Source organism: Gopherus evgoodei, chromosome 8 (genome assembly GCF_007399415.2).
Source record: "Gopherus evgoodei ecotype Sinaloan lineage chromosome 8, rGopEvg1_v1.p, whole genome shotgun sequence".
Lineage (NCBI taxonomy): Eukaryota > Metazoa > Chordata > Testudines > Testudinidae > Gopherus > Gopherus evgoodei.
This window is the reverse complement of record NC_044329.1, coordinates 110733461-110760757: the sequence shown is the minus strand read 5'-3', so window position 1 is coordinate 110760757 and position 27297 is coordinate 110733461. Positions and strand designations below refer to the sequence as shown.

Here is a 27297-nt window from a genome sequence, read left to right as displayed (position 1 = left end):
GTCAGGGAGTGGGACGCAGATCCGGTATTGACAGCATAAACTGGGTTGAGAGCACAGTGGACTGGGAGAAGAGTCAGGCCCTTGTGTTGTCAAGAGGGTGACTTGGGGGATGGGGGGAGTTCTGTTTTTATGAGGAGCAATTAATAATCCTTCCCCAAATTAGTATCCCTAACTGAAACTCACCATCTCTTCCCTTCCTGGGCGCATTCACACTGCACAAGAAGCTTTTGCTCTCAAAGCCCAGTTAAAACTGACATGAGCCAGGGTTAGTGATCTGATATCAAAATGTTTTGACTCTGCTGCAGCCCTTCAACACGGAGGGAGGATGGCCTTGTGATTAATGCATTGGATTGGGGCTCAGGACATCTGGGTTCATTTTCCAGCTCTGCAACAGACACCTTGTGTGACCCTAGGCAAGTCACTTAATTATTCAGTGCCTCAGTTTCCCCCTCGGTCAACAGAGATGTTGAATTGTAACTGTTCGGTGTAACCACTCTTGCTGCGTTTGTACAACATTTGGCTCAAGAGAACCTGATCCTGGCTGGCATGCCTGCAGAGCAATAACAACAACGTTAGAAGATGCTTCTTGCCTATGTTGGCTCTCTCCTAAAGATTAGCACTTCTGATGTGGCTTCCTAAATACTTTCTACTAAGTATTTGGGGGTACTCAATCCTATGAGAGCCTGGGCACCCTCAGCTCCCTTGAGAGTTAATCAGGGGTACTTAACGCTTCACAGGATCTGGGCCTATGCAGCACTTCATACTTCAGCAGGGATTTTGCCTGGGTAAGAAGTGCTTGTGAGGGCCCTTAACATTAGTGTGTTCCTTATCTGCTTCCCAGAAGTAGTTTTATTCTCATTCATGAACATATAATACTGGACAAAATTAAGCAGAGGCCAATGCTCATTACAAAAATAGATGTTTTATTATCCTGGTGTCTGTTTGTCCCCACTGATATCCTCATGATGAAGATTCAGTTCCCGGTGGCCTTATCTAATCGTGTTTGGCTGAGAAACTATGTGATGAACAAACTTAGCTACACCCAGTAATTTCTTCCAGGGCTTGAACTTTCAGCCATGAATCAGAGACAGTCCCACTTTCTGAACCACTCCCTATAACTCTCAAGCTCCTCTTTTTCCTTGCTACAAAAAGTAAAGTTATGATGAGGGTGATGGAAATCTCTAAAATTCCCTTCATAATTGAAAATTAAACAGTCTCATTCTTTCTGATTGGCACTGGTTCCTTCTGCTAATCTGTTCAAAATACATGACTGAGCTCTGAAGGATAGCCCACGTAGCCCAGCTGCTGGCCTAGGATTTCTTTCAAGGGATCTCCTTATGTTGCTCTGTGAGATGTTTTGCTACAGCACGCTGATTCATGATACTAGTCCACCCATTTTATTCCCTCCAGGCTCCGGATTCATTATGTGCAGTGGCAAGGAGAATCCGGATAGCGATGCTGATCTCGACGTGGATGGAGATGACACACTGGAATACGGGAAACCACAGTATCGTTTTTGAGAGATTCTTGCTCCAGTGGAACCAGAGCCATGTGTCTGATGCTTCTGACACCGTGACACAGCGTTGCCCTGTGTAACGTTGAGTGAACCAGGCTCAGCCCCCGTGAGAAATGCCAGCAGCTCCCCACGCTGCATATCATACACTTGATCCTTTTGGGTTATTTCCCTAATGTGTCCTTGTTCGTTACCTATACCCCATCCTGGCATGTGCCTCCTTCGTCCACACCACCTTTTTCTGCGTCACCGAAAGTGAATCATTGTCTCCTTTTTTCATACTCAGATTTTCCCAAAATGCACTCTGCTCCAGGAGAGTCCGAAGCTCCATAAAAGCCGAACTGTGGTCCTTCCCGTTCCCCCGAGGCCCCACCCCTGCACTGCCTCTTCCCTGAGGCCCTGCTCCCAAGCCCCCTTTACCCCCCAAGATCCCACCACCTGCTCTCTCCTCTCTGCCCCCACCCTCCCATTGCTCACCCTTAAGGCCAGTAAAAAGTAATGGGACCATGCCCCCACCCCACCCCCCTGTTCCGGTGCACTTGCTCTGCTCCAACTATTTGGTTAGGGCTGGAGCTTCTCCATCCAGAAATTTGGGCCAGAGCAACTGGACTGTACCGAGCATCTCTAGTAGCTGTTTAATGCAGGCATCTAGCAGGAGGGGGAGCAGCCAGGCGATCTGAATTCCCTGAAGGCAGTATTTACACTCTGATATTCGGGGGTGGTGAGACTTATTGTCTCTATTCTGAGATTTAATTAAACCTGTACCAGCTGCTGTGAGTCAGCAGCTCTCTAAGAGTGGCAGTGGCACTGTGCTGGCTGATGCCTGCAGAGGAGCCAGCCCTAAAGTGTCTGTAAGCCAAGATTGGTAACAGCTCTTCTCGCATGTTACTATTAAAGGAATCTCTCCACATGGCACAGGGTGTTACCTTCCTGGCTAAGTTTGTTACCATGTTCCATGCTGCTTTTGAAATCAAAGCTCCAGGAAGCTAGCTGTTGAGGTAGATTGTCCGAATGAACTCACTGTGTATCCTTTGTAGCTAAAGTTGGCTGGCTGAACCCCCAGGGCCGCGAAATAAGGGTACCGCAGAGCACCCCCTCCTCCCCCTCGACAGGCTGTATTGCTCCTTAACCCTCTGTGCTTAGGTATACAGAGGCAGATATCATCCCTTGCACTGGGGAAGAGCCGGGCGAAGCCAAAGAGCGGGAGGCACTCCGCGGTGCCGTCTTAAAGTAAGCGCCTGGGCTTTGTATTGTTTTCACCAAACTGGCCGGATGTGAGTTGAGGGGGAAACCCCGTTCAGCTGTGTGTGTGTGACATGGCGAGAGGCAAAGCCACCCGAGGAAACAATCGTGTGGCTCGGGCTGAATTCCCCACTCGGGGTGTAGGAAGGGGCAAATAAGGGTTTGGTTAGGGATTCGTAGAAACACATTCCCCAGCTACTCTGGCCACACCCACTCCCCAGCAGTGCCGCCTTGTCACGGAGTCACCGGGCGATGCTCTGGAGCTGCTCCCCACCAAGCCAGTCAGGACTTTGGGGAGCCTCCTCTCCCTTGGAGCAGACTTGTTCAGGGCAAGAAGCTCACACGTCTTCACCTCCTGGGTCTCTCCTTGGAGCATTCAGCATCCTCTGCCCCTCCGGGCGCTTCCCACAGCGAGCCCGCCTCAGTGGGGTCCTGGGGAAGCCACCGGGTCCTGCAACCCCACTTCGCAGTCAGACGTGACTCTCAGCCAGCCAGTAAAACAGAGGTTTATTCGATGACAGGAACAGGGTCTAAAACAGAGCTTGTAGGTACAGAGAACCGGACCCCTCGGCTGGGTCCATTCTGGGGGTCAGTGAGCCAGACTCCCACGTCTGCCCTCAGCCAGCTCCAGACTAACAACCCCTCCCAGCCCCTCCTCTCTCCTCAGTCCCTTTCCCGGGCCAGGAGGTCACCTGATCCCTTTGTCTCCAACACCTTCAGTTGGCACCTTTGCAGAGGAGGGGCCCAGGCCATCAGTTGCTAGGAGACAGAGTGCCAGGCATTTAGGTGCACTGGCCATTGCTCTGCCAGATACTTAAGAACTGCCATGGGGACACTGAGGCACCAACACAGTATTCAGAGAAAACATTAAGAACATTCCCAGTTCGTGTCACGCCTACTCCGAGAGCAACATTGGCCAGCTGCTAACTTCTGGTGGAGAAGACACTGGTGCTGCAATCCCCCTCTGGGCAGACCTTTCACAGTCAGGGGCCCTGAGCTCTGCCACTCCCCAGGGCGGACTAGAGTTGGGTAGATCTGCAGCTGCCGCTTGCATGCCGTAGCGCTGTGTGCAGTATGTGTCAACTAGCAGCATGCGGGGGACTGCCCGGACTGGGGTAGAACAGGCCAGTGGACCCCTCTGCATGCTGTACTGCGTAGAGGCAGATCTATGCCGCTCCCTTGTGTGGCAGGCCTTCGCACTGGGAACCGAGAGCCCTGCCTCACTTGCTCCAGGCTGTGAAATGCAGGCAGCCAGGGCGACATGGGAGCCAGGCGCTGGGGGAAGTACTTCAGGCAAATAACAAAATGACTGTGAACAGGGACCTAGGATTGTTTTTCTCGACCTCTGCCCTGTATGAAAATAGGGCTTCTGTTTCCCCTCTGTCTCTTAGACTGAGTGATCCTGTGAGGTCACAGTTGAAGTGATTGATAAAGCAGTGAAATGAAGCTTTCTTACTGCTTAGCCTGTCACAAACAGTGGCTCAAAATTAGGTTCCACTCTATAGAAACATGGGATTTGCCACACTGGATCAGACTGTTGGGCCTTCAGCAGCGGCCAGTCCCTATGCTTCAGAGTGAGGTAGAACCATTCCCCTCACCAGATGAGCACATTGTGATGTGTGGGAATCCCTCGCCAGTGCCCGCAGACAGTAGTGGGGAAGTGTGGTGTGGGGATTACAGCAGGAGCCTGGAACCTACCATGTCACATTCCCATATGTGGCTCTGTCACTCAGACGCTATTGCCTTGCAGTCCTTGACCCCCTCTCCAACTCATTTGCCCCATCTGTAAAATGGGGGTGATTATACTTCATATTTGCAAAGTGCTTTGAAATTCTGGCCAATTTCTCTGGCGAAATGCAGAGTGTAATTATTAGTTAATGCCCTGAAGCAGGAGGCTAGATTACCCTTTTAATGTAACCCTCTTAGCTCACAGAGCTGAAAATGTCACTTAGTGCTCATAATTACCTAGGTCCCTTTAAAGATTCTCTTGTGCTGTTGCCTCCTTTATTCTGTTGGCTCACAAGTAACTGGTCACAATTGCCAGTTCTATATGCTTTAGTGCAATGGGTGTCCCAGATTTGATGCGTTAAAAGGCCCCGCCTGTGAGAAAGGGCAGTTATTCTTCGAGGGAAAGTCTATTGTACATAGAGAGAAGCCTTTAGCCGTTAAGCCTTTTGCCTCGAATCCTGGGTGCAAAACTCAGCCTTAGGTTACAAGGCTTCAGTCAACATCACAACAGACTGCGTGGGCACAGCAGGAGTTGGGCGCATTGGGAGAGCTGTATGGGGAACCTTGTACGTCACTTGCCAGCACAAAGCCCAGTTCTAGAGAAGGCTAGTCCCTTGCTTAGATGCCCAGATTTAAGTGGGAGAGAACGTTTGTATTTAAGCTGTTGAAACCTACAAAAACCAGTGAGGCTTGTGTGTGCTGAAGGGGCCACGGTCTCCCCGTGACTCGCTTTCAGTATTGTCTCTCTTCTCTGTTTTTAGTGGTGGCACGCCCAGTACCCGAATAACGCCAGAGTTTTCCAAATGGGCCAGCGATGGTGAGTGTTAGATCCATAAATTACTGTTCCTTCCTGAACAGGCAGATTTTCTCTTGCAGGTTTAGGTGGGGGGTGGGGGGTGATCTTCCACCTTTTTTGAGTTGCAGTCACTTGCCTGTGTAGTGGTCATGGTAACTGCGTGTCAGTAAAAGCAGGCGGTGATCTTGCGTATAGATAGCCCTTTTACCCCCAAACAGTATCATTAACAATACTTGGTACAGGCAGAACACCTTTATTCTGAGGATCTCAGTGGGCCCCACACGTATTCCTCATCATGGGCCTTTGAGGGGCTGACCCCAAGGTGGAAACTTGTCAGTCAGAGACGAGATTAGAACTCTGGCATTTTGGGCTCCCACTCCTGGGCTCTGACCATTAGGCCGCACCAACTTCCTGTTGAGCTGAATAATGTCATAAAGTAGAATCTGAATGAAAGAGGAAAAAACACTGGTGACAGCTTGGCCTGGTGACACAGGAAGCCAGTTGGTAACCAGTGAGGTCTCTCGTGGTGGGAGCCATATCTTGCCTCTTGGCATTGAGGGTCAGCGTGGGATCCCATCTATAGAGAACAGGGAGTTTTTCAGGCCAGCAGTCAAGTAGTGAGGGTGGTGTCCTGGGGGCACTGCCCGCTGTGGTCAAAGTGTCTAGGAGCAGGGTATCTGAGGAGCCTGCCCCGCTGGTCAGGAGGCCTCTGTGCAATAGTGGACATGGTAATGGAAATTCTCCCTTCCCAGCAGAAACCACACTGCCTTGGGTCATCCTCCTCCTCCGTTCACTTAAGCAGCTGTCAGAGCTTCGCTCCCAGTGTTGCTGTTCGGTTGCTGGTGGCTTGACCCAGGCGCAAGTTAATGCCGCCCTTCTTTGTTGCCGTCCCATTTTTTAAAGGACATATGAGATTAATGCAATCTCCAAAGTAGATCTTGTCCTCTGTGGTGTCAGCATAAGAGAATAGTGCCTCCGATTGCTGTTCCCATGGAGTTCTTCCTTTAGCCCAAGTGGCAGAGGCCTGTGCTTTTAGCATGGAGTGTCCTGGCTTCTGTCCCAGCTGAGGATACATGGTGGAGGCTGCCCACAATAATAATCTGCGACAAAGAAAATGGTTTGAGCTGTGACTTACATTGATACTCATTTGAAAGCATGTGTTGTTCTTTGAGGTTTTTTAAACCCATGAGTGGGGTGGTATGTTTAAATGCCAGCAGCCCCCGGACACATACCCATCTCTACAATAACAAACTAGTGGGAAGAGTGAGCAACCCCCCAGTAGTAAAACTTCACACGTTCCCGCTGTGGAGCCCCAAGCACATCCCAGCATTGGGTAAGTGCTGTCGTCCCTGCTTTCCAGAAGAGGGAACTGGGGCAGCACCAAGTTAGGAGACTTGCCTTCAGTCACCAGGGAGCGCAGTAGCTGAACTGGGAATACAATGCTGGTCACCAGACACTCAGGCCTCATAAGAGTCCACAACCAGGGGCTTGGGCAACTGCACAGCACAAAACTGCACAGTGTGGGGCTTGGACCTGGGAAGGGGAAGAGAAGGGTGAGGAAATACGGTCTCACCAGGGACATTATAAATAAGTGTATTAAGTGTTCTCTGTTCTTAATCACTTTCCTGTATGTGACACAGCACCCACATAGCTTCCTAAGAGACGAGAGAATAGAGTGTCTTGGATAAGAGAAATGGGAGCACTTACACAGACTGAGTTAACTAAATCAGCTCTCCTTTAGTAGCTGTATCGGAGGGATGGTGAAGAAGCAACAGCACTAATGCTTGGTATTAGCTTGGGTTTCTATAGCACTTGTCAGCCAGATACATCTCAAGCTGCTCTGCATAGACTCTTTGGCCAAGATGGTGGCTAGTGACTTTAGGGACCCCTTTAAAGATACCTTGAAGGAGCCAGATTTGCAGAGGGCAGGTGCTCAGCAATTTCAGTCTAACCCCTTTACAGCATCTCTGGCTGGGTGCCCAAAATCTTTCAATCACTGGAAAATCTTAGCTTTTTATTTTATTTTCCTCTCGTGGGACGAATTTCGTCCAGTCCTGCCTTGCTGGAAACCTGCTCTGCATGGCTGCTGTAGCAAATCTTTTCTGAAATAAATCTTAGCTGGCATCCGTCGGAAGTGAGGCAAGGGTGGAATTTTCATTTTCCTTCTCAGATCTTAGGAGTGCTCTGTCCTGGGCACGGGCCTTTCAGACAACCAGGAGCAGGCAGCGTCGGTTCTGCAAAAGTGACTCCTGGGTCCTTTGCTCCTGCACCCGTTACACGTTTAGACTTATTCCTTTCACTAAATGCCCTGTACCTTCCCTCCACAGAAATGCCCTCGACGAGTAACGGGGAGAGCAGTAAACAGGAGGCTCTGCAAAAGACCTGTAAGAACAGCGACATCGAAAAGTGAGTAAAGCGCGCAGCTCTGTGAAGCAACGGCCCCCAGCTCTCTGAGCGTCAGGGTAACTCAGAGGCGCACACGGGCATATTTTGGCACCCGTGACCACTGAAGCAGTTATCCCTGAAATAAGCGACTTCCGTCCCAAACTAAATATGAGACACCCTGAGCCTCCATCTCCCAGGATCTGAGCATGTTTCATCTGCACCCTTCTATCCCTGATTCAGGAGCCTGCAGCCCAGTGTTTAAGCTGTGTGATAGCCCATTGTGCTGCTGATAACGGGGGGTTGTCACCATCTCCTTCTGCTAGTTCATGTACACATGACCTAGGATGGAGCCATGTCATCCCTTGGCACTGTTTGTTTCAGATTTCTCTCTTTTGGGGAACCCCCTCCTCCCCCCCGAGAGTGGCTTGCCCTGTCACACCCTCTTCTTAAAGGCTTGTGGGGAAACCCTGGCTGCTGGACGCCCAGCTGCGTGAGTGCCTCTGGGAATCCCAGCCTAGTACTTTCAAGATCCTCCATTGCTGCTGTGGATCATTTAAATTCCCTTTTTTAAAAAAGAGAGTTGATTATTGCCTAAAACCAACACTGATCGGGTAAGGAATAGAACGGCTCTGAATGAGACAGAAGCAGGAGGGAAAATCTCTGTGCTTGAAGATTCCAAATTACTTGATCTCGGATTAGTTTGAAATCCAGTTCCTTCTCCAAATCGACCTGTCCAGGCCTGTGTCCCCTGCAGACTGGAGACTTTTAACAGCTAAAGCAGCTTTTAAGACACGCTAGTGCAAGGGTAGGTGTTAGCTGAGGGAATTCCCTGCTGCCCCGACCCCTGGTCTTTGGACCTTTTTTTCTGTTTTAAAGCCTCTCTACCCATGAGTCCCAGACATGGGTGGTCTGCACTGCTCATACTCTACATGTATCTTCTGATTTCATACTTATCAATCAGTGGGTTGAAAGCTAGACCATAGAATTTTGGGATTTGACAACACAGAAATAAGAGGCCTATCTTTCAGAGTAGCCACTCTTGTATTTTGTGTTAGAGGTGTTGAATCCCTGAGCAATAATCCTCTGTCTCAACCCTCCTTTGGTTTGTTGCTCATCCTTCGTAGGGCCTCCTAAGTTCTCCTTAGAGTCAGTGACTCTCTACCCTCCCAAATCCACTCCTGTTGAAAAGCTGAAAGGATTTGACTGTTTCCAGAACACTTGAGCTCAAGTGATAAATTGACCTTGCCTCCTTGATCAGGTTATTAAAGCTTGATCTAGAGTCCTTGGAAGGATCCCCAAGCACTTTCAGATGACGCGTAGAATAACTTCATTGTGAAATATGTGTATCTGTCCTGTCCCATCGTAACCCTGCCCCAGTTCAACTCCCAGTCCTGCTGGAGCTGCTGGAAGGCAGGGAAAACTCCTTAGAAATTACGGGTAAAACCTTACTGGCTTATTGACTCTTCCCAAGAAATTCCTCTTTTAAAGGAACGAGGAGAGCTGAGACGCTTTTATTTAAAGCCCTTTATTTCCATCAGAATCAGAAAGTAAGATGGTGTTGGAGGTGGATTCCCACCTTTCCCTTTTTTTCCCTTGAGATCTGTGTGTGATAAATAGTTCCTATCCTGCTATTTAAGGATCTTGGATGCTCTGCATGTTTGTCTGTGTAGGGGGTTTGTGTTAAATTAATAGATTACAGCGATCAGACCTAGAATCCTACAGAAAGCGAGGGAGGTGTTTCATACTGTCTGGCTGCTTCCCACTGCTGAGGAGCCATGATATATGGTGACCCAGCCCAACAGGCTAAATTGTTTCATCTCCAGTTCCTGTTTCTTAATCTGGAGCTAAATTGGTTTCATTTTTCTTGTTTTGGATGGTGCTTGCAGCGAGTTCTAGGCTGAAGCACTTTGCTCCGTTGTTCATAACTTTAATTTTTGCTTTTAAATCTGGATGTTATTGATTGGTGTGTTAAGCTCCATGTAGCATCTGATTAGCATTTTAAAAAGTTTAGAAGCACATGGTTTATCACCTGTGTCAGCTGTGCTCTCCATTTAGAACAATGGGTAATAGAGTTAGTAGCGATTCCATTTATTGATCCTACTGTTATAAGAATGACATTCCTTCCCCCCTTTCCAAAAATAAGTCTAGGCATGGAGAGTATTTTTTTAATTAGCTAATACGATACAGTACACTATCCTTGTTTTGGCATGCCGCTAATGTACTTTGGTTGAAAGTTAATGGAATTTGCACTTCAGGCTTCCTTAGAAGACTCTCTTGCAAGCAAATTGACAAGCCTAGAGATGCTAGGGAAGTCCACACTGATTTTCCTACCTCCATGTACCCAGACAGGTCTCCATTGTTTTCCATACCAGTGACCTAGCCCCTTGCATCATCTGTGTTTGAACATCAGATGGTAGCCCTGGTTAACAAAATGGAACTAGGATTGGTCTGGGGACAAATCCCTCTACACTCGGGACGTCGGGATCTAGTGTGACTTTCCAGTCTTGACTCCATTAGCTTTCTGAACCAATGCTGTTTAGTTCTAAAGGATTAGTAGAGGGGGCTAAAGGGGGATTGGGTAGGGAGAAGGGTGGCTTAAATCCTCAGCAAATGGGCAGATCTCCAGACGTGAAACACACCTCTGGACTGGAGACACGGATTTGCATTGGGCTTGGAGAGATTAATCGATTCCTGTAACTGTTCAGACATGTGCCCAATGTCCTCCACTAGCAGTGATATTCTGCTGGGTCTTGTAGTTGTGTTTCATGACTAGCTATGAGCTGCAGAAGCTGTAACCTCTTTTCTCCCTTCCCCCTCCCTCCCAAGACGTTACCCAAGTAACCTGGCGCCATTTTGAAATCAAGGTTCCTAGGGGTTAAAAGCCAGCATCTTAATTCAGAGTGCCAATGTTCAATTTTGCTTTCTGCCACCAAACTAGATTGCAGGCCAGCAAAAGAGTCTGGGTTAGTGGCCCACTGGGTCACCTCCCATTTGTTTTCCTCAATTTTGTGTTGTCATAAATTCATTCCAGTCCGTTGTGGTTGATCAGTTTATCTCAGTCAGGGCAGGGAGCGCTGCTAGCATGATATATGACATGAAACATTGTAGCCAGCCTCTCCATGAATCACTCCAGCTGTTTGGTGTCAGCATGAAAGCAAACAGGCCCAGGCTGCTGAGTGTTGACTGCGATGAGCTCAGTATGGGAAGAGACATGACGTATGAATGTTTATTTAATAATTCTCTAATATTTCCAGCGGAGTGTGGCTGTGCCTTTTGGGGGGTGGGAGCAGAGGGGAGGTTGAAGGGGGAAACTCTAATCTGTTGGGGTGGGTCATAAATCAGGCAGACAACCTCATTAATCAGGGATGGAACAGAACTGGAAGGAGGTGGGACTCGAGCTGCCATCCGTGTTGGGAAGGGACTGTGCTCTTATTTTTTTCATAAAACAAATCTTGTTTTGGATTCCAGTTAGCGCCATCAGTGCTGCTCGCATAATAGCAAACCGGAGCACCAGGCTGTTAAAGCAAGTGCTCTACCTTTGCTATAAAACTTGTGATTTAAGCCCACCAAGCATTAAATCCCTTTATAATTATCTTCTTTCTATAACACTTAATGCTCATCACGCTCCGCTGGACGAGCTGCTTGTTGGGCTAAGGAGAGGATTTTAGAGAAGAAAAGCCATTGTGTTTGGTTCATTTTCATTCACTACCGCCGCCTGCCCCACCCCCCACGCCTTTCTGAAGCAGGTTTCGAAAAACACCAATTCCAGGGGAGCTCAGCGGCCCTGGCAAAACCAATGGAATTGGTTAATATTAAGCCAAGCTGCTGGGTTGGCTTGGTGTGGATTGAAGAGTAATCGCTGAGAGCAGCACATGAAATAGCAATGTCTCTCTTCAGGGGACTTCTCTCCTGCTCAGACCCGGCGCTGGAGATGGGAGCAGGGTGGGTGTGAAGCCAGAGGATTATCGCTGGCCTAAAAAGACAGATCTACCCTTAAATCAGCATGTTGGAGGGAACTGGAGAGAAGATGCCATGAATTCACACATCAGGATAATCTCTCCTAGCCCCGTCTCTGTAGATACCGAACCATTAACGGGTTTTGGATGCCAGTGCAGAAAAGCAGATAGAGAAGAGTAAAATAATATTGAGGTGGTGCTATAAGTGCACATGGGTTCTACAAAATAGAGGTAGGGTCCTTCCTGGAAGAATGTACCATCGGAGGGCCTGATCCTGCGGTTGGGTCCCCAGGGATTTGCCTGCACTGAGCCAAATGCAGGATTAAAACCCAAGTTAACTCAAGAACAAGAGCAGTGGCCAGTGTGGGGTTGGGTTGAGGCCGAATCATGCAGTCACTGGGCAGAAGGCCGCATCTGTCTCGGGGGGCTGCGCGTGGATTTTTTAAAGCTTGTGGTTCTCCGTTGAAATGCCATCGCCAGTACGTAATAAGTGCACAGAACTGATGCCACTGTGTAACGTTGCTCTTCAGAAAGGCTGGTGAATAGGTTTCAGGGTTCGTGTAAGGTCGTTAATCTGTGTTAGCGGATCCCATGGGGCTGAAGTTCAGAATGAGTTTGTCAGGGAGGAGAGAGCCGGGCTGAGATTCTTAACTAAGCCCCTTGTCTTCAAGCTATGAAGAGAAATTGCCTGTACAGGTAATAGTTTAAAACAATAATATCACCATGCCAACCTAGCGCTGTCTAAATGCTGGTTAGTCTTAGATAGATAGCAATTTATCTGCAGCCCGGCAGGGTATAACTCAGCCTGGCAAATAACCAGGGGAACTCCGAGCTGTCAGTGAGCCTGATATCTCCCTTTACTTTAGATGCACCCAGGAACACCGGGAAATCTGCTTCCCTGGGAATGCTTCCTCTGTATAGCCACATTCTGCAGCTGCCCATAGTGGAGGAACTATATAATGCTTTAGCTAAGGGGCAGGCAACCTATGGCATGGGTGCCGAAGGCGGCACGTGAGCTGATTTTCAGTGGCACTCACACTGCCTGGATCCTGGCCACCGGTCCGGGGGGCTCTGCATTTTAATTTAATTTTAAATGAAGCTTCTTAAACATTTTTAAAATCTTATTGACTTTACATACAACAATAGTTTAGTTATATATATATTATAGATTTATAGAAAGAGACCTTCTAAAAACGTTAACATGTATGACTGACACGCGGAACCTTCAATCAGAGTGACTAAATGAAGACTCGGCCCAGCACTTCTGACAAGGTGCCGAGCCCTGCTTAGATCCTAAAGGCCTCAGGCTGTAAGTCTGGGGCCAGAGTGCAGGTTCCAGTGAGTCCAGTGCCTGGCTCTGGGACACTTGTATTCCTCCTGCCACAACTAATCAAGGAAGGATATTTTTGTGTCAGAGGTGCAGTTCTGGCATCTTTGCCCTTCAAGCCTCTCTCCGCTTTCTTTTAAAGTTTCAGAAATGCTGTTAACTTTAATTTGCGGAGTTGCTTCTCGAGAGTGAAAAATCAATGGGGGGCTATCACAGTGTGAAATTCGACTGTCACTGTTGAGCTATAGAGTTAGCAAGATGTCTGAGAAGGTAAAAAATAAATCGTGGCCCAGCAAGTCCTCAGCTGTGCTATTTCAAAAGGGATCTGAGGCTGATGGGCCGTTAGAGAGTATTTCAGTTAGATGGATGATGATTCCCTGTGAAATATTGGGGTTATTCCATAGGTAAGAGAAACTTTAGCTTATAAAACACAAACAGCTGCCTTCTTGCCGTTTAATTCTGCCCTCGGATGTGTGAGCAGCTTGTCAGAGAGAGAAGCTGGCCCTAAAATCAGCCTTTTCCTCTTAATGATGCCTCTGATGAGGGCCTCTTGACCTCATTGCACTGTTTGTCGTATTTCAAGGATTTGATTGAATGTTTTCTCCTAGATTGTAAGCTTGATGGGGCAGGACTGCCTTCTTCGGGAGAGTTTGTGTGGTGCCTCACACACTGGGGCGCCTGGGCCTTACTGTAATACAAATAATAAATAAGAATTATTAGTCATAGGCTGAATTCTGAGTTTGATCATACGTTCCCATATTCATTCAGCTCGTTGGAGGATGGAGGTTTCAGCAGGGTGTGACCAAACACCCTGTCCTGAGCGATGCATTATCAGCTAGGCCCTGCTTCATTAGTGGACCTGGCTGTGCTTACCTGTTATATACTAATTTGTTACGTGGCCACTCTATAAAATAGTGCTTTAGTTTCGTCTATACTAACTCCACTAAATAAGGGTCTTGGAATATGGATTTCTTCCCCTCTGAGCTGTTTAATGGCTACCATAGTCATGTTCAGAGGTCACGGTCAGGCTCCCCATTGTGCTAGGTGCTGTACAGACTCATAAAGAGAGTCCCTGAGCCGGGGATTTTACTATGTAACACATTTCTAACTGGTACAATCTATGTTAACCCAAATGGGAAGTGAGTAGTTGGGGCAGATGGGGAAATGGTCCTGTGAGTAGCCCATTATTGCTCCTCAGCTATGTCTCTTTCTGATGGTTTCTGGTTTCTTTCTGCCTAACACTGCGTTAAAATGCAGTATAAGGAAACATCATGTAAATACAGTTGGCCCCTTCAGTGGCTTTACGCTGCCTTCTTTTCACAGCAAGGGAGCTGGCTGGCTAGCTTAAATGCCACCAATTCTGGTCCATTCGTTCAGCACACGAGGAGACATTGAATAACTTAAGTGTAAAAGTTCCAGGGCCAGCGGTGTGATTCCAAGAAACTACCTTGGGGAGATGTTAATGTGATGCCTTGGTAACTCTCAATCAATTATCATTAATTGGAAGTTCTGCAAAATGTATCAATTACAGGCTGAAGCCCTTAGAAAGCTGCAGAGCTCTTTGAATTCACGATGCTGCGGTCGTAGCCTGGAAAATTCTTGTTTCCTTCAGCTGTTGGATTCTGTCCCCGGAGAAGAATTTCTGTCAGGAGAATTTCATTGTGCAGAGAGTGGACACAAGACTCTGCCAAGTGCCCCATGTTCTGAAGAACCTCTCTTAGCCCCAGGAACTGGCCATCCCCGTTTTACTTTGGGGCATCTATGTTTCATCTCAACAGGGCTAATCATCCAGTCTACATACAAGTGTAGATTATGGCCACCTTCCTTCTTTAAGATAGAAGCACGGCCTGTTCAGACTACAGATCTCTGCATGACGTGTCCTGTTGTAATCCAGATAGGTTCATCCTTAGGGTACGTCTACACTGGAGCTGGTTGTGCAATTTCCAACTCTGGCAGATATACCCACATGTGCTAAAAATAGACACGTCTGGGCAATGAAACAGGGCCACTACACCAAGTGCAATCCTGTCAGAAACACTAGGTACATGCTCATGGCAGCTAGCTCATCCCACCCCTCACATCATCACAGCGACACTGCTATTTTTATGCTATTTTAACTCAATCAGAACTAGCACGTCTGTCTACCCAGGCTGGAAGTTACTCCTCCAGCTCCAATGTTATCTATACGCTTAGAATAAGATGGAATGCTGTCTACTGCAACCTGTCTTCTCCGTGTACCACGGCCCCACATTAAAGAGGAAGGCTGCATTTTCAGACTGCACAGGCTGTCCTTGGAGGCTTCCCCTGTGTTTCAACAGGGAGCTTGACGCCTATACATGAACCCCACTAGAAATACTTTTAGCAGCACTGGTATGACCTGACATATTAAAACATCAGATGTAACATTAGCTATGTTTGGGAATATTGCCTAGAAAATCATTTCATAAAACGGTCATTGCTGCTTCAGTAGAGAATCTTACAGCATCAAAATAGTCGTCTGGTGTAAGACCTTTCTTTGATAGCCGCAGCTTCTTCAGTAGAGCAACGCGACTGCATTTATTTTCTCTTTGGAGCAGGGGAATAGTCTGTATATCTGAATAAGGATGACCCTTGGAGTCTATCTCCCAGATTTCATGTAGAACCGTAATCACTCAAATGGCACACTTAGAATTTTGGCGTAAGCTCAGCGGTTCTCTAACCTCCTGTTTAAATCATTCTTGGTGGCCAGTGGATACTATGTAGCCCTACAGATGCTTTTAAACATCCTGACTCGGAGGCACCTTACGTTCTGAATGTTCAGTAGTGCCATGTGGTTCCATTTTGATTGGGGCTGGGCATGTATCCTGATAAAATGCAAGCCAAAAAAAATGAGCCTGTGCCTGAATTTACTCCCTGCCTCTGGAAAGCCATTTGTTGGGCTCTGTGTGCAGGGGAAGTGTGAAAGCGTAATTAATTCTTCTGAAATGTAATTGTTTGGGGAATCTATACCCAGGTCCCAACTAAGTACGGCTTAGAATGCCTCCCCACAATGGTAAGCCCCCCTCAGTGCTATTGCGATGGTGCATGCAAGTGTAAGAGAAATAATTCCTTTGCGGGGAGAAAAGAGACAATGTTTTTGGTTTGCATCAAGATGAAATTAGTCAGAAGTGAACTCCAAGCTTGGCAAGCAGCTGCTGGCATTAACAAGTTGTGCAAGCAAGTATAAAATAGAGGCGCTCGTGACTCCTAGAGCCTCTGCCCTTCATGTGTGTGCCCTTGCGTGCACCCTTCTCCGAATCCACAACTTCAGACACAGAAATTAGAAGGCGAAACATTGTATTATTCATAACTTGGCAACCAGGAGCCAGGGCACTTCGCCAAAATAAGCTATCCCCTATAATTACAGGTGAAGCAGCATTCTTTAATATCTTACAATACAAAAACACACATTAATCAAGGCAAGAGGGCTTTTTTTTCCCCTAGAAGACAATAAATTAGCATCTGTGCCAATACATGTGACAGTCCCTTACAGGATTTTAAATCAGCCTTTTTAAGGGAGGCTAGTTTATAAACAAACCCAATAAATGAGATTTTCAGTTTGGGGATGGGGAAGCTAGCGTCTCAAATATTGACGTCTTGCCGGAAGAGTCACTTGCATGCTGGCACTCCCAGAGACAATAGGCTGGATCCTGAGGTGGTGCAAGTCAGCGTTGCTCCATTGATTTCAGCATCGCTAGGCAGATTTATACCTGCTAAGGATCTGGCCCCTTCTATCTTGGCTGCTCATCCAGTGAAATAAAATCCCAGCTTATCTGCCACACTGCTAGCGCGCACCTTCTGGGGTGGCATGTAATCAGTCTGCCACAGATGTCTGACACCTGAGTTCCTGCAAAGTCCTGAGGCTCTTGAACTGTGTGCTTGTATCATGTTTGCCCCCTTTTAAAACTCTCTGGCTAAAAAGGTATTTATAAATGTAGAAGGTTCTTTTTTGCATTGCTGTTGGTCACACGCTGGTTTATGTTTGTGTCCAATCCCGCAGTCCTGTCCACACGAGTGTGCAGAGCACCAGAGACTTCAGCAGGACTCCGCATGGGGCAGCCCAAATGGATCGGTACAGGATCAGGGCCTTTGTTCACACTCTTGCCAGTAACGTTGAAAGCGGGTGACAGGCTGGCCTGTCAGCTGAAATGTTTTCAACTCTTTGGTCCCCAAGAACTGAGCTTCACCCTTAACAAGATGAAGTAGGCTGTGTGCTTTAGATGTGCAGGACTGTGGGGGTGAGAGGCAAAGCTACTTCCTCATGCTGTGCCATTCCTTGATTCTGAATAAGTACCTTCGTTACTATTTACACAGCACCAGAGCTATGCAGGGGCTTTACGGACTAAGAAACCCCAATGCCTGCACCACAGGACTTGCACTCAAGTTCAGACGTAAATTGAGTGGTGGAAAAGAAGGGAGTAGGGGCGGTGAAGGAAGGTCACAACTATGTGCTTGTGGATTTGCATTGTTTTGTTGGTTGCATCATGATTCTATTGAATCAAATCCATTCCCTTCCCCCAAAATTATTCCATTGTAGGCTAGTGACCTGACCCCTGCCCTCAGTGAGAGAAAATGGAGTGTGTTTTCTGGCCCTATCAGCTTCTTGAGGAGAAGAATGAACAGTCTGTTTAAAAAACAATTGCCCACGAGTTTGTTTGAAGTACGGTAAATTCTCCCACCTGCCCTCAATGAAAACACAAATAAATGTGTAAGGAAGAGAAGGGAAGGTCAGAATATCAAGTGTCAAAAGTAGCTCATGAAATTTTATTGGTGGTGCATTTAATCAGCGCTAAATGTTTTGTACAAGGTGCATACAAACCGGAGCTGTAAAAATTGATGGAATGTTATGTACAGTGTGACCATTTATGAAGAAGGGAAAATTTATACCCAGCTGAAATAAACAAACCAGAGGGATGTTTTATGGAGCACGCTCAATGACAAAGTTCCTTGAATGAAACCCAAGGGAGGTGGGGCCCTCTTTCAGAGCCTGCCATGCCAAAGGTTTCCCTGGCCCTCATGTTGTTGTGATTTGCATCACACCCTGAATACACAGGGAATTGAATGCAGTGGCATTCTTCTCTGTCTGTTATGTGTAACTGTCCTGTGCAATGAATCCCTGCTGAACTGCTGCGGTAGGCGTCCTGCAGGGATGAAGGCTTTTCTCCCTACGCACAGCTCTGATTCCTGAGCCCATCTTGATCTGACATCTCTTGCCGCTTTTCCTGAAGGGCAGTCTGTAGTAACCTGCTGCGAAGGGTGACCAGAAGTGAGTCGTGCTGACATCAGCATTAGTTTCTTTTGGTCAAGTATTTTGTTGAGAAAGCACAATCCTCAGTATGAGAAAGCACAATCCTCAGTATATTGAGAGATTCCAGGGTTGCAGAATCAGAGATAATTTAATTAACGGAATTGCTTGTGATTGCCCACTGGGACATCAGGTGGGAATTGCTTGGTTTAATTTGAAGAAACAAAGATCGCATGCCTGCAAATGTTTGACGATGACCATGGGGCGTGTGGGGGGAGGGTTGGGGGTGGGAACTTGACTCTCCTAACCCATCATAGCTGAATAATGATGCTAATTGACTTACACACGGATCATTGCTTAGTGCATCTATGTCCTCCTGCTCTCCAGTACCTGAACAGAGCGGGTGTTCAGTTGGGGTTTGCTAGATAGTAGTGGGGAGGAGTGTGTCTCTTTTTCAGTGTAGAAAGAAAACTGCTGTGAACAACTCCAGAAATATACTTCTGATGCTGTTTTTAGTTAGTCTCCCAAATTCTGTATCCCCAGTTCCATAGAACTGCTTCCTGTCTCGCAACAGACACAGCCGCCTCAGCCGTGGGTGGCTGCGTGGCTGACCACGAAATCCAGTGACTAGACCATGAATGGCATTGGTCAAAGCTTCATCTTCAAGGAAGCTTTAGATGCCTCTTTCCCCTGCTACAGGTCACATTGCTATGGTTCTCCAGCCGAAGGGCAGATGCTGTGCACCTGTAAACATTGTGAGCATAGGATCCTCCATCTTGAAACTGAGTGAGCCAGCTTCATAGTGCTCCTGGCCTCTATTGGCTACAGGATGCAAGAGACAAGTGTGTTCTGGATACCTACTACTGGGAGACGCAGCAGCTAAGCAGCATGCATATGTAGTGATGACTAGGTGAAGTGCTGGTGCCAGAGGCCGTACCAGACATGCCCTCACAGCTGCAGTAGCAATAGTACGTCCTAGATCTCTAACTAGTTTACCAAAGCTGAGGAACGTGGTTGTCCACGTGTGTGAAAAGGTTAGAACTGGCATGCAGACGGGTCAGATGACTCTTCCCAATGTCACACAAGAAGTCAGCAATAGAGCTGTGGCTAGAACCCAGGAGTCCTGACCTCCCACCCCGTGCACTGTCTGCTAGTTATTCTGCTTCCCCAGGCCAGCAGGACAATTGTACGTGACCTGCTTTCACCCAGCAGTGGCTGACTCCCTAACCCTGGTATTACTTGCTCCTTAAGCACTACACAAGCCACTCCCAGCCTTCTCCAGACAAAGAAGTGTAAGGGGTGGGGGATATCTGGTGGAGCTCCCAGTTCACCTGTTGCAGGAAGAGTTGCTGTTGAGTGATGCTTAGCTTTAGGATACAAGCAGCTGGTTGGTAGTAAAATGTGTCAGTGGAACAGTTGGTGTTCTGAGTGGCATGGCCACTGCTGGAGCCAGGCACGTGGGAAGCGACTCCTCTCTTTACCCCTCCTTGGAAGACGCTTCAGTTTCCCGTGTATTAAGGTTCTCCCCTGGACCTCATATCCTCCCTCTATTTGGAAGCAGCGGTGTGAGTAGCGCTCGTTTTGTTGGACCCTGATCCTCCTGTCCTTTGTTTCTGCTGCTCCAAGAGGCTTTCCCGAAATCGCAACTACGAGACGGGCACTTATGGGCAAATACTTTCTCTCGAATCACAAGATGGGGCAGGGTCTTATCCGCTAACTAGCTCCTTAGGATTTGTTCTGGGGTCGAGCTTGACTGGGAGGAACAGGGAGGTTAAAGGCTCTAGTGGCTGAGTTTTGATCAGAGCTAGGAGAGGTTGCACTTGTTAAAACTCCATCTACCGAATGCACCCCAGCCTTGTTAATAAATGTATATTTAACAATGTTTGGAGCGTATGAAGTGATAATAACTAAATCGATAGCTCCCACATTGATTGTCCAGGATCCCTACAGCGTGACGCACACAGCCATGCGGTAATTTTCCAGCTAACTAGCGCCCTGATCTACAGCCCTCCTATTGATTGGCCATTGTATCAGGCAGGCGCTGAGCGCTATTGCTTATACCTCTGTTCAGCGTCCTTTTCTGATTTCATTCATTTATTACTGGACAGGTGCAATTATCTCAGCGCCAATGAGATCAGCCCTTTAGACTTCTGCCAACAAGCCATTTGCTATCCCCTCCAGTTGCACTGGTAAATTTCTATTTCAAACTCTGACCCTGATTGGACTGGGACTGAGGTAGAAACACTCTGTTTTAATGTGATCATGGAAGAGTTCAATTAGCACTGAAGTTTTCCTTGTCACCCACCTCTGCTTGGTTACCTGGTGAGACTCTGGTTTCTGGCAGAGCTCAAATGCCATCAGAAATCTCCTTATGCCTTTCATGAGACAGAGGGGAGAATTCACCTCCGTCGTCGTCTCGCTGTATCCTTCAGAGTTCAAGTGCAGGAACGCCCAGGTCAGGTGGGCAAGTGAGAATGCTGTTGGCAGCCTGTCCTGCGTTGCAGGCTAGAATTGGAGCTGCGAGAGCTCTGCACGGATTGTGTCCGTAGGATGCTCTGTACTGATTGTTCCTAACCCCACGTAGGCCTACAGCACCCTTTCCATCTGCACTCTCTTGAGCGTTGGTTTTGCTCAGAAAAGTGACTCTGAAGCACCTTTGCTACCCAGATCCATTTCCACTGTAATTCTTAGCTGCTTACTTTACCGCCACACCCCGGGCTTTTCATCACGTTGACTCTGCCCAGCCAACATGGCAGTGGGAGAAACTAGCTAGACTCCAGACAGAACGGCTGTCTGAGTTATGTTTCCAGAGCGTTGGCTAGAGGTGGTGATTACTAATACACAAAGCAGCAAGTACGTGAGTGTGCTGGGACTGCTGCTGCTTCTCCCAGTCATGATGGTTTCATTGGCCCCTGCCTCAAACCACTTGTTGTGTCCACTGGTTAGCTCACCATTTGCTAAATAAGTTCTTAAGCACAGGGACTGGCGTCTGTTACTGGTGTTACTAGGGTACATAGAATAAATTCTACATTCTCAGATCGTGGGTTTTTCTTGCTGTTCTTCTGACGTGGAAGCTGCATAGATTTGACCTGAAATTAACTTGGAATGACTTGTAAACTGCTCTGCTGTTCCTCCGCCACGAACTCCTTTTCTGGCCACAGCCCCACTGCAATATCCTGTAAGAGGTTTTAAGAGGATAGTCAAAGGGCAGTTAGTTATGTCTACACGGTGGAAAGGCCGGTGTTTCTCCTCTTCCTCTGGAGTGAGACACCCTTCTCGGTAGCTCTCAGCATGCATCCCATTTTCTCAGTGTTGCTGTTGCCTCAGTTGCCAGCTAACTCTTTCTGTCCGTCTGTCGGAATCATGAACATGTCCTTGCCTGTCCTTAAGACGGGGCCTGTGTGACAATATAATGCTGCCTGTCAAAAGTGACGCCAGGCAAACGGGCAAGCCGGGCTTGCAAAGCTCCTTGATACGGTGTCTGCAGCTTGGGCTTTCCGCTGCATCCCCTCTCTCCTTTTCTCCAGTGCCAGCAGGCTGAAAAGCAAGACTTCATTTAGCAGAACTCCATTGTGTCCTGTCTGTCCTGGTGCAAAATATGGCATTCGTGTCCTGAGCTACCAGGGCCAGTATCCCAGCAGGGCCAGTGCGCCTGTCTTTAAATGCATACATTCCAAGGCCAGACGAGACCATTATGATCATCTAGCCCAGGGGTTCTCAAACTCTGGGTCGGAACCCCAAAGTAGGTCATGACCCCATTTTAATGGAGTCGCCAGGGCTGGCTTAGACTTGCTGGGCCCAGGGCTGAAGCCAAAGCCTGAGCCTCGTCGCCCGGGGTCAAAGTCTGAGGGCTTCAGTCCTGAGTGGCAGGGCTCAGGTACAGGCCCCTGGCCGGGGCAGTGGGGCTCGAACTTTGGCCCCGGCCCCCCACCCAGGGTGGCAGGGCTTGGGCGAGCTCAGGCTTTTTCCTCACCCTCCTCCTGGGGTCACATAGTAATTTTTGTTGTCAGAAGGGGGTCACGGTGCAATGAAGTTTGAGAACCCCTGAGACTCTAATCCGATGTCCTGCATAAAACAGGCCATGGAACGTCCTCAAATAACTCCCAGAGCAGGTCTGTTAGAAAAGCATCCAACCCTGATTTAAAACATTGACAATGGTGGAGAATCCGCCCCAACCCTTGGGACACTGTTCCAGTGGTTGGTTACTGTCAAGGTTAAAAAATTATTCCTTATTTCCAATCTAAATTTGTCTAGCTTCAACTTGTAGCCATAGCATCGGGTTCTGCCTTTCTCTGCTAGGTAGAAGAGCCCATTATCAAATATGTTCCCCATATAGGTAGTTATAGACCGGGGCGGGCAGACTTTTTGGCCGCATCGGATTTATAGATTCATAGACTCTAGGACTGGAAGGGACCTCGAGAGGTCATCGAGTCCAGTCCCCTGCCCTCATGACAGGACCAAATACTGTCTAGACCATCCCTGATAGACATTTATCTAACCTACTCTTAAATATCTCCAGAGATGGAGATTCCACAACCTCCCTAGACAATTTATTCCAGTGTTTAACTACCCTGACAGTTAGGAACTTTTTCCTAATGTCCAACCTAAATCTCCCTTGCTGCAGTTTAAGCCCATTGCTTCTTGTTCTATCATTAAAGGCTAAGGTGAACAAGTTTTCTCCCTCCTCCTGATGACACCCTTTTAGATACCTGAAAACTGCTATCATGTCCCCTCTCAGTCTTCTCTTTTCCAAACTAAACAAACCCAATTCTTTCAGCCTTCCTTCATAGGTCATGTTCTCAAGACCTTTAATCATTCTTGTTGCTCTTCTCTGACCCTCTCCAATTTCTCCACATCTTTCTTGAAATGTGCTGCCCAGAACTGGACACCGTACTCCAGTTGAGGCCTAACCAGCGCAGAGTAGAGCGGAAGAATGACTTCTCGTGTCTTGTTCACAACACATCTGTTAATGCATCCCAGAATCACGTTTGCTTTTTTTTGCAACAGTATCACACTGTTGACTCATATTTAGCTTCTGTTCCACTATAACCCCTAGATCCCTTTTTGCCATTCTCCTTCCTAGACAGTCTCTTCCCATTCTGTATGTGTGAAACTAATTGTTCCTTCCTAAGTGGAGCACTTTGCATTTGTCTTTATTGAACTTCATCCGGTTTACCGCAGACCATTTCTCCAATTTGTCCAGATCATTTTGAATTTTGACCCTGTCCTCCAAAGCAGTTGCAATCCCTCCCAGTTTGGTATCGTCTGCAAACTTAATAAGCGTACTTTCTATGCCAACATCTAAGTCGTTGATGACACAGTTTCCAAAATTGTGCCTCCTCATCAGACCCCTCCTGCTTCTCGCCCCTTGATGGCCCCCTGGGACTCCTGTCCCATCCAACCACCCCTGTTCCCTGTCTCCTGATCGCTCACAGAACCTCTACCCCGACTGCCCATCCAACCCGCCCTCCCCCCTTCCTGACTGCCCCCTGGGGACTCCTGCCCCCATGCATTCCCCCTTTTCCCAGGATGTCACCCCCAGGCCATAGTTTGCCCACCTCTGTTATAAACTGTAATCAAGTCACCCCTTAACTTTCTCTTTATTAAACTGAATAGACTGAGCTTCTTGGTTCTGTCGCTGGAAGGCAGGTTTTTCTAATCCTTTAATCATCCTCTGGGCTCTTCTGTGAGCCCTCTCCAATTTATCAACCTCCTTTTTCAGTTGTGGTCCCAGAACTGGACACAGTATTCCACCAGTGCCAAATACAGAGGTAAAATAATCTCTGTACTCCTATTTGAGATTCCCCTATTTATGCATCCCAGGGTCATATTAGCCCTTTCGGCCACAACGGCACACTGGGAACTCATGTTCAGCTGATTATCCACTACGACCCCCAAATCTTTTTCAGAGTCACAGCTTCCCAGGACAGAATCCCCCATCCTGTAAGCATGGCCTATGTTCTTTGCTCCTAGATGTGTATTTTACATTAGCCATATTAAAATGTACAGTTTGCTTGTGCCCAGTTTACCAAGCAATCCAGATCGCTCTGTATCAGTAAACTGTCCTCTTCATTATTTACCGCTCCCCCGATTGTTGTCATCTGCAGACTTTATCAGGGATGATTTTATGTTTTCTTCCAGATCATTGATAAAAATGTTAAATAGCGTAGGGCCAAGAACTGATCCCTGCAGGACTTCACCAGAAACACACCTCCTGGATGTACATTTACAATTACATTTTGAGATCTATCAGTTAGCCAGCTTTTAATCCATTTCACATGTGTCCTGTTAATTTTATCTTTCTAAATTTTTAATCAAAATGTCACATGGCACCAGGTCAAACATCATACAAAAGTCTGAATATATTACATCAACGCTATCAATCAAAGTTGTAATTTCGTCAAAAAAGGGTATCCAGTTAATTTGGCAGGATCTGTTTTCCATAAATCCACATTGATTGGTATTAATTATAATCGGCTCTAGTCAAGTCCTTTAATTCTTCATTAATCAAGTTCTTTGTGACCTGCTCCATTATCTTGCTCAGGATCGATGTCAGACTGACAGGCCTATAGTTACCCAGGTCAACCCGTTTACCCTTTTTAACTATTGGCACATCATTAGCTTTCTTCCGGTCTTCTGGAACTTCTCCAGTGTTCCAAGATATATGGAAAATCAGCATCAGCCGTCTAGAGATCTCCCCAGCCAGCTCTTTTAAAACTCTGGGATGCAAGGTATCTGGGCTGCTTATTTCAAAATGTCTGACTTGAGTAGCTTCTGTTTAACCTCCTCCATAGGTACTAGTGGAAAGGAAAGTGCTGTCATCATCGTGCGATATGATGACTGTTGCTCTTGAGAGAAACACACCTTTGCAGCTCTAAGCAGCACTTCGAGCTTTGTTGGAATGGCGTTGACATGGGGAAAGAAGGGAGTAAAGGGGCGTGACTCCTGTTTCCACCATTTAATTTCTGCTGAAACACATTCTGTATAATGTAACCCACCCACAATCCTTCTCTTTTTCAGATCTCTGCAGAGGTGTTACATGACCGTGTGTTTGCCAGAGCTTCTGGCTGAGAGAATGCAAACCATGGGCTTCTTAATAACCCTCCATTTCAAACAGTCCTTTGCATATGCTGAATTTGTTTCTTTGGACCTTGTCTCACTGCATCTTTTGCACCTACCAAAAGGACCATAAATTTAACTTTTGTAAAGCCTGCCCAGTAGCCCTGACTTTCATCATCTCTTGCAGAATTACAGAAGACTCTGCAGTGACAACATTTGAAGCGTTAAAGGCTCGTGTCCGGGAGTTAGAAAGGCAGCTTTCCCGTGGAGACCGCTATAAATGTCTCATTTGCATGGTGAGTAGCACTCCAGTTGTGGCAATGAATCAGAAAACGTTTCGGTACCTTTGACTTGTCTTTGCTGAGGTGGGGAAAGGGGCGAATCCTACTACTCTGGTAAGGTGAATGCATCCCTATCCTTACACAAGTTAAAAATCTCTTCCTTTCTCTGGGCAAATGTGTCCCAAGTTTCTTTCCAGTGTGTGCGTATCCGTTATAACATTTCATTGGTGTTTGTAGCAGTCTGCATTAGGAGCAGAAATTTCTAACTGCATAGGACAGCATTCCCCTTTCAGACTGACCATGCAGCACTCCCAAGTGACCGTGTTCTCCTCCTCCTGATGTACAAAGTTGCACATCCATAAGGAGAGGAGACTGCCTGATTTGAGACCCACCATGTGGCTTGAAGGCAAGAATCTTGCCTGTGCGTTTAAAAGTTGCTTGTGTTATGTGTGTGGTGCCACTTTGGCTTCCCTGAAGAAGGGCTGCAGCTCCCTCTAATGGCTCAGAACCTGCAGCTTTTTGCCTCTTGCGTTTGGTTTTATTTCCGAGCTCTGTTTGCCCCATGGTTCAATAGAAGAAGAAAATGTTGCTAGGATGATGGAGTTGCCGGTGGAACAGTTGGCTCTAGCTGGATCAGACAGACTCCCATCTCTGAGTCTAGGCAAGACGTACAGTCTGTTGTTGATTGCTATCCTCACTAATAAATCACTTGAGAAGACTAGAGCACCGGTACATGCCTGCTGAAATGACAGCAATATTCTCCCTACATAGCTACGCTATTCCAGCAGAGTGGGCAGTTGTGATGAGAGTTAATCTGATCCCTTATCTCTGCTCTTGCGCAATCTGGTGACCTTTCCATTGGACTAATGATACTTGGGCACAACTTCCCTGCGATAAAAGACCCAGGGAATAACCATGGCTGGCCCAGGGCAACTGACTCAGACTCGGGGGGCGCTAGAATTGCAGTGTAGATGTACCTCTCTAGTTAAGCAGGTTGTGTCCCCACCAGGTGGGTTATGGGCTTCTGTCAGGCAAAGCAATGGCCTACAGGAGACTTTCTGCCTCTGTTACTCTGGAGCTAAAGTATAGATCCCGGCTTAGTTTTCACTCAGTCCTGAAGTCAGGGAGCGTTTGCCTGATTTCTGTGCTTTGTTTCTGTCGGATGCATCGCACCTGGCCCACTGTATAAGGAGCAGCTCCTGAGCTGTGTTCTTCTGAAGATGAGAATAATGGGGAGCGTTGACTCTGGGTAACTGCCCTCTTCTCCTGCCCCCTCCCCGACTCCAATATCCTGGTGACAGAATTGTAGGCTGGGAATCCGCCAGCCTTGTATGTGACAGGAGTGTCTTTGCTTTCTCTCTTCAGGACTCTTACACAATGCCCCTGACTTCCATTCAGTGCTGGCACGTGCACTGTGAAGAATGCTGGCTGCGGACTCTGGTGAGACACTCGGCTACTTTCTCGTTGATGCGTAGACGTCTCCTCTCCACAGACGTGCACTGACATTAGAGGGGAGGTTCTTGCTTGATAGGAAGTGGGCTCAGTGGGGTTCTCCTTTGCGGTGTGCCCAACCTTTTATTCAACACGCCCGTCAGACTGGAGTCCTTCCGGTTTGATTTCGCTGGGCGGAGCTGGGTTTGAGTTACCCTCGCTGGAGGGTGGTCACTCTGTACTCACTGACGAGGGGGCTCAGTGCTGGAACAGCACCGCGTGTGGAATTCCTGTCGACTTCCAAAGCAGTTCTGTG

At 47.5% G+C, this 27297-nt stretch overlaps 1 protein-coding gene across 4 annotated transcripts in view; it reads left to right on the top strand.

The window, feature by feature from the left end:
- The window catches only part of RNF220 (ring finger protein 220), a 398783-nt gene that overhangs the window by 355708 nt on the left and 15778 nt on the right, over window positions 1-27297 (top strand). For 3 of the 4 annotated variants that reach the window (XM_030574137.1, XM_030574136.1, XM_030574140.1), the window contains 6 exons: window positions 1411-1507; window positions 2657-2743; window positions 5245-5300; window positions 7607-7685; window positions 25457-25565; window positions 26916-26990. In XM_030574137.1, coding sequence (XP_030429997.1) covers window positions 1411-1507; window positions 2657-2743; window positions 5245-5300; window positions 7607-7685; window positions 25457-25565; window positions 26916-26990 — 503 coding nt within the window. The remainder of the gene's footprint in view (window positions 1-1410; window positions 1508-2656; window positions 2744-5244; window positions 5301-7606; window positions 7686-25456; window positions 25566-26915; window positions 26991-27297) is intronic. The other variant, XM_030574139.1, reaches the window with a different exon arrangement.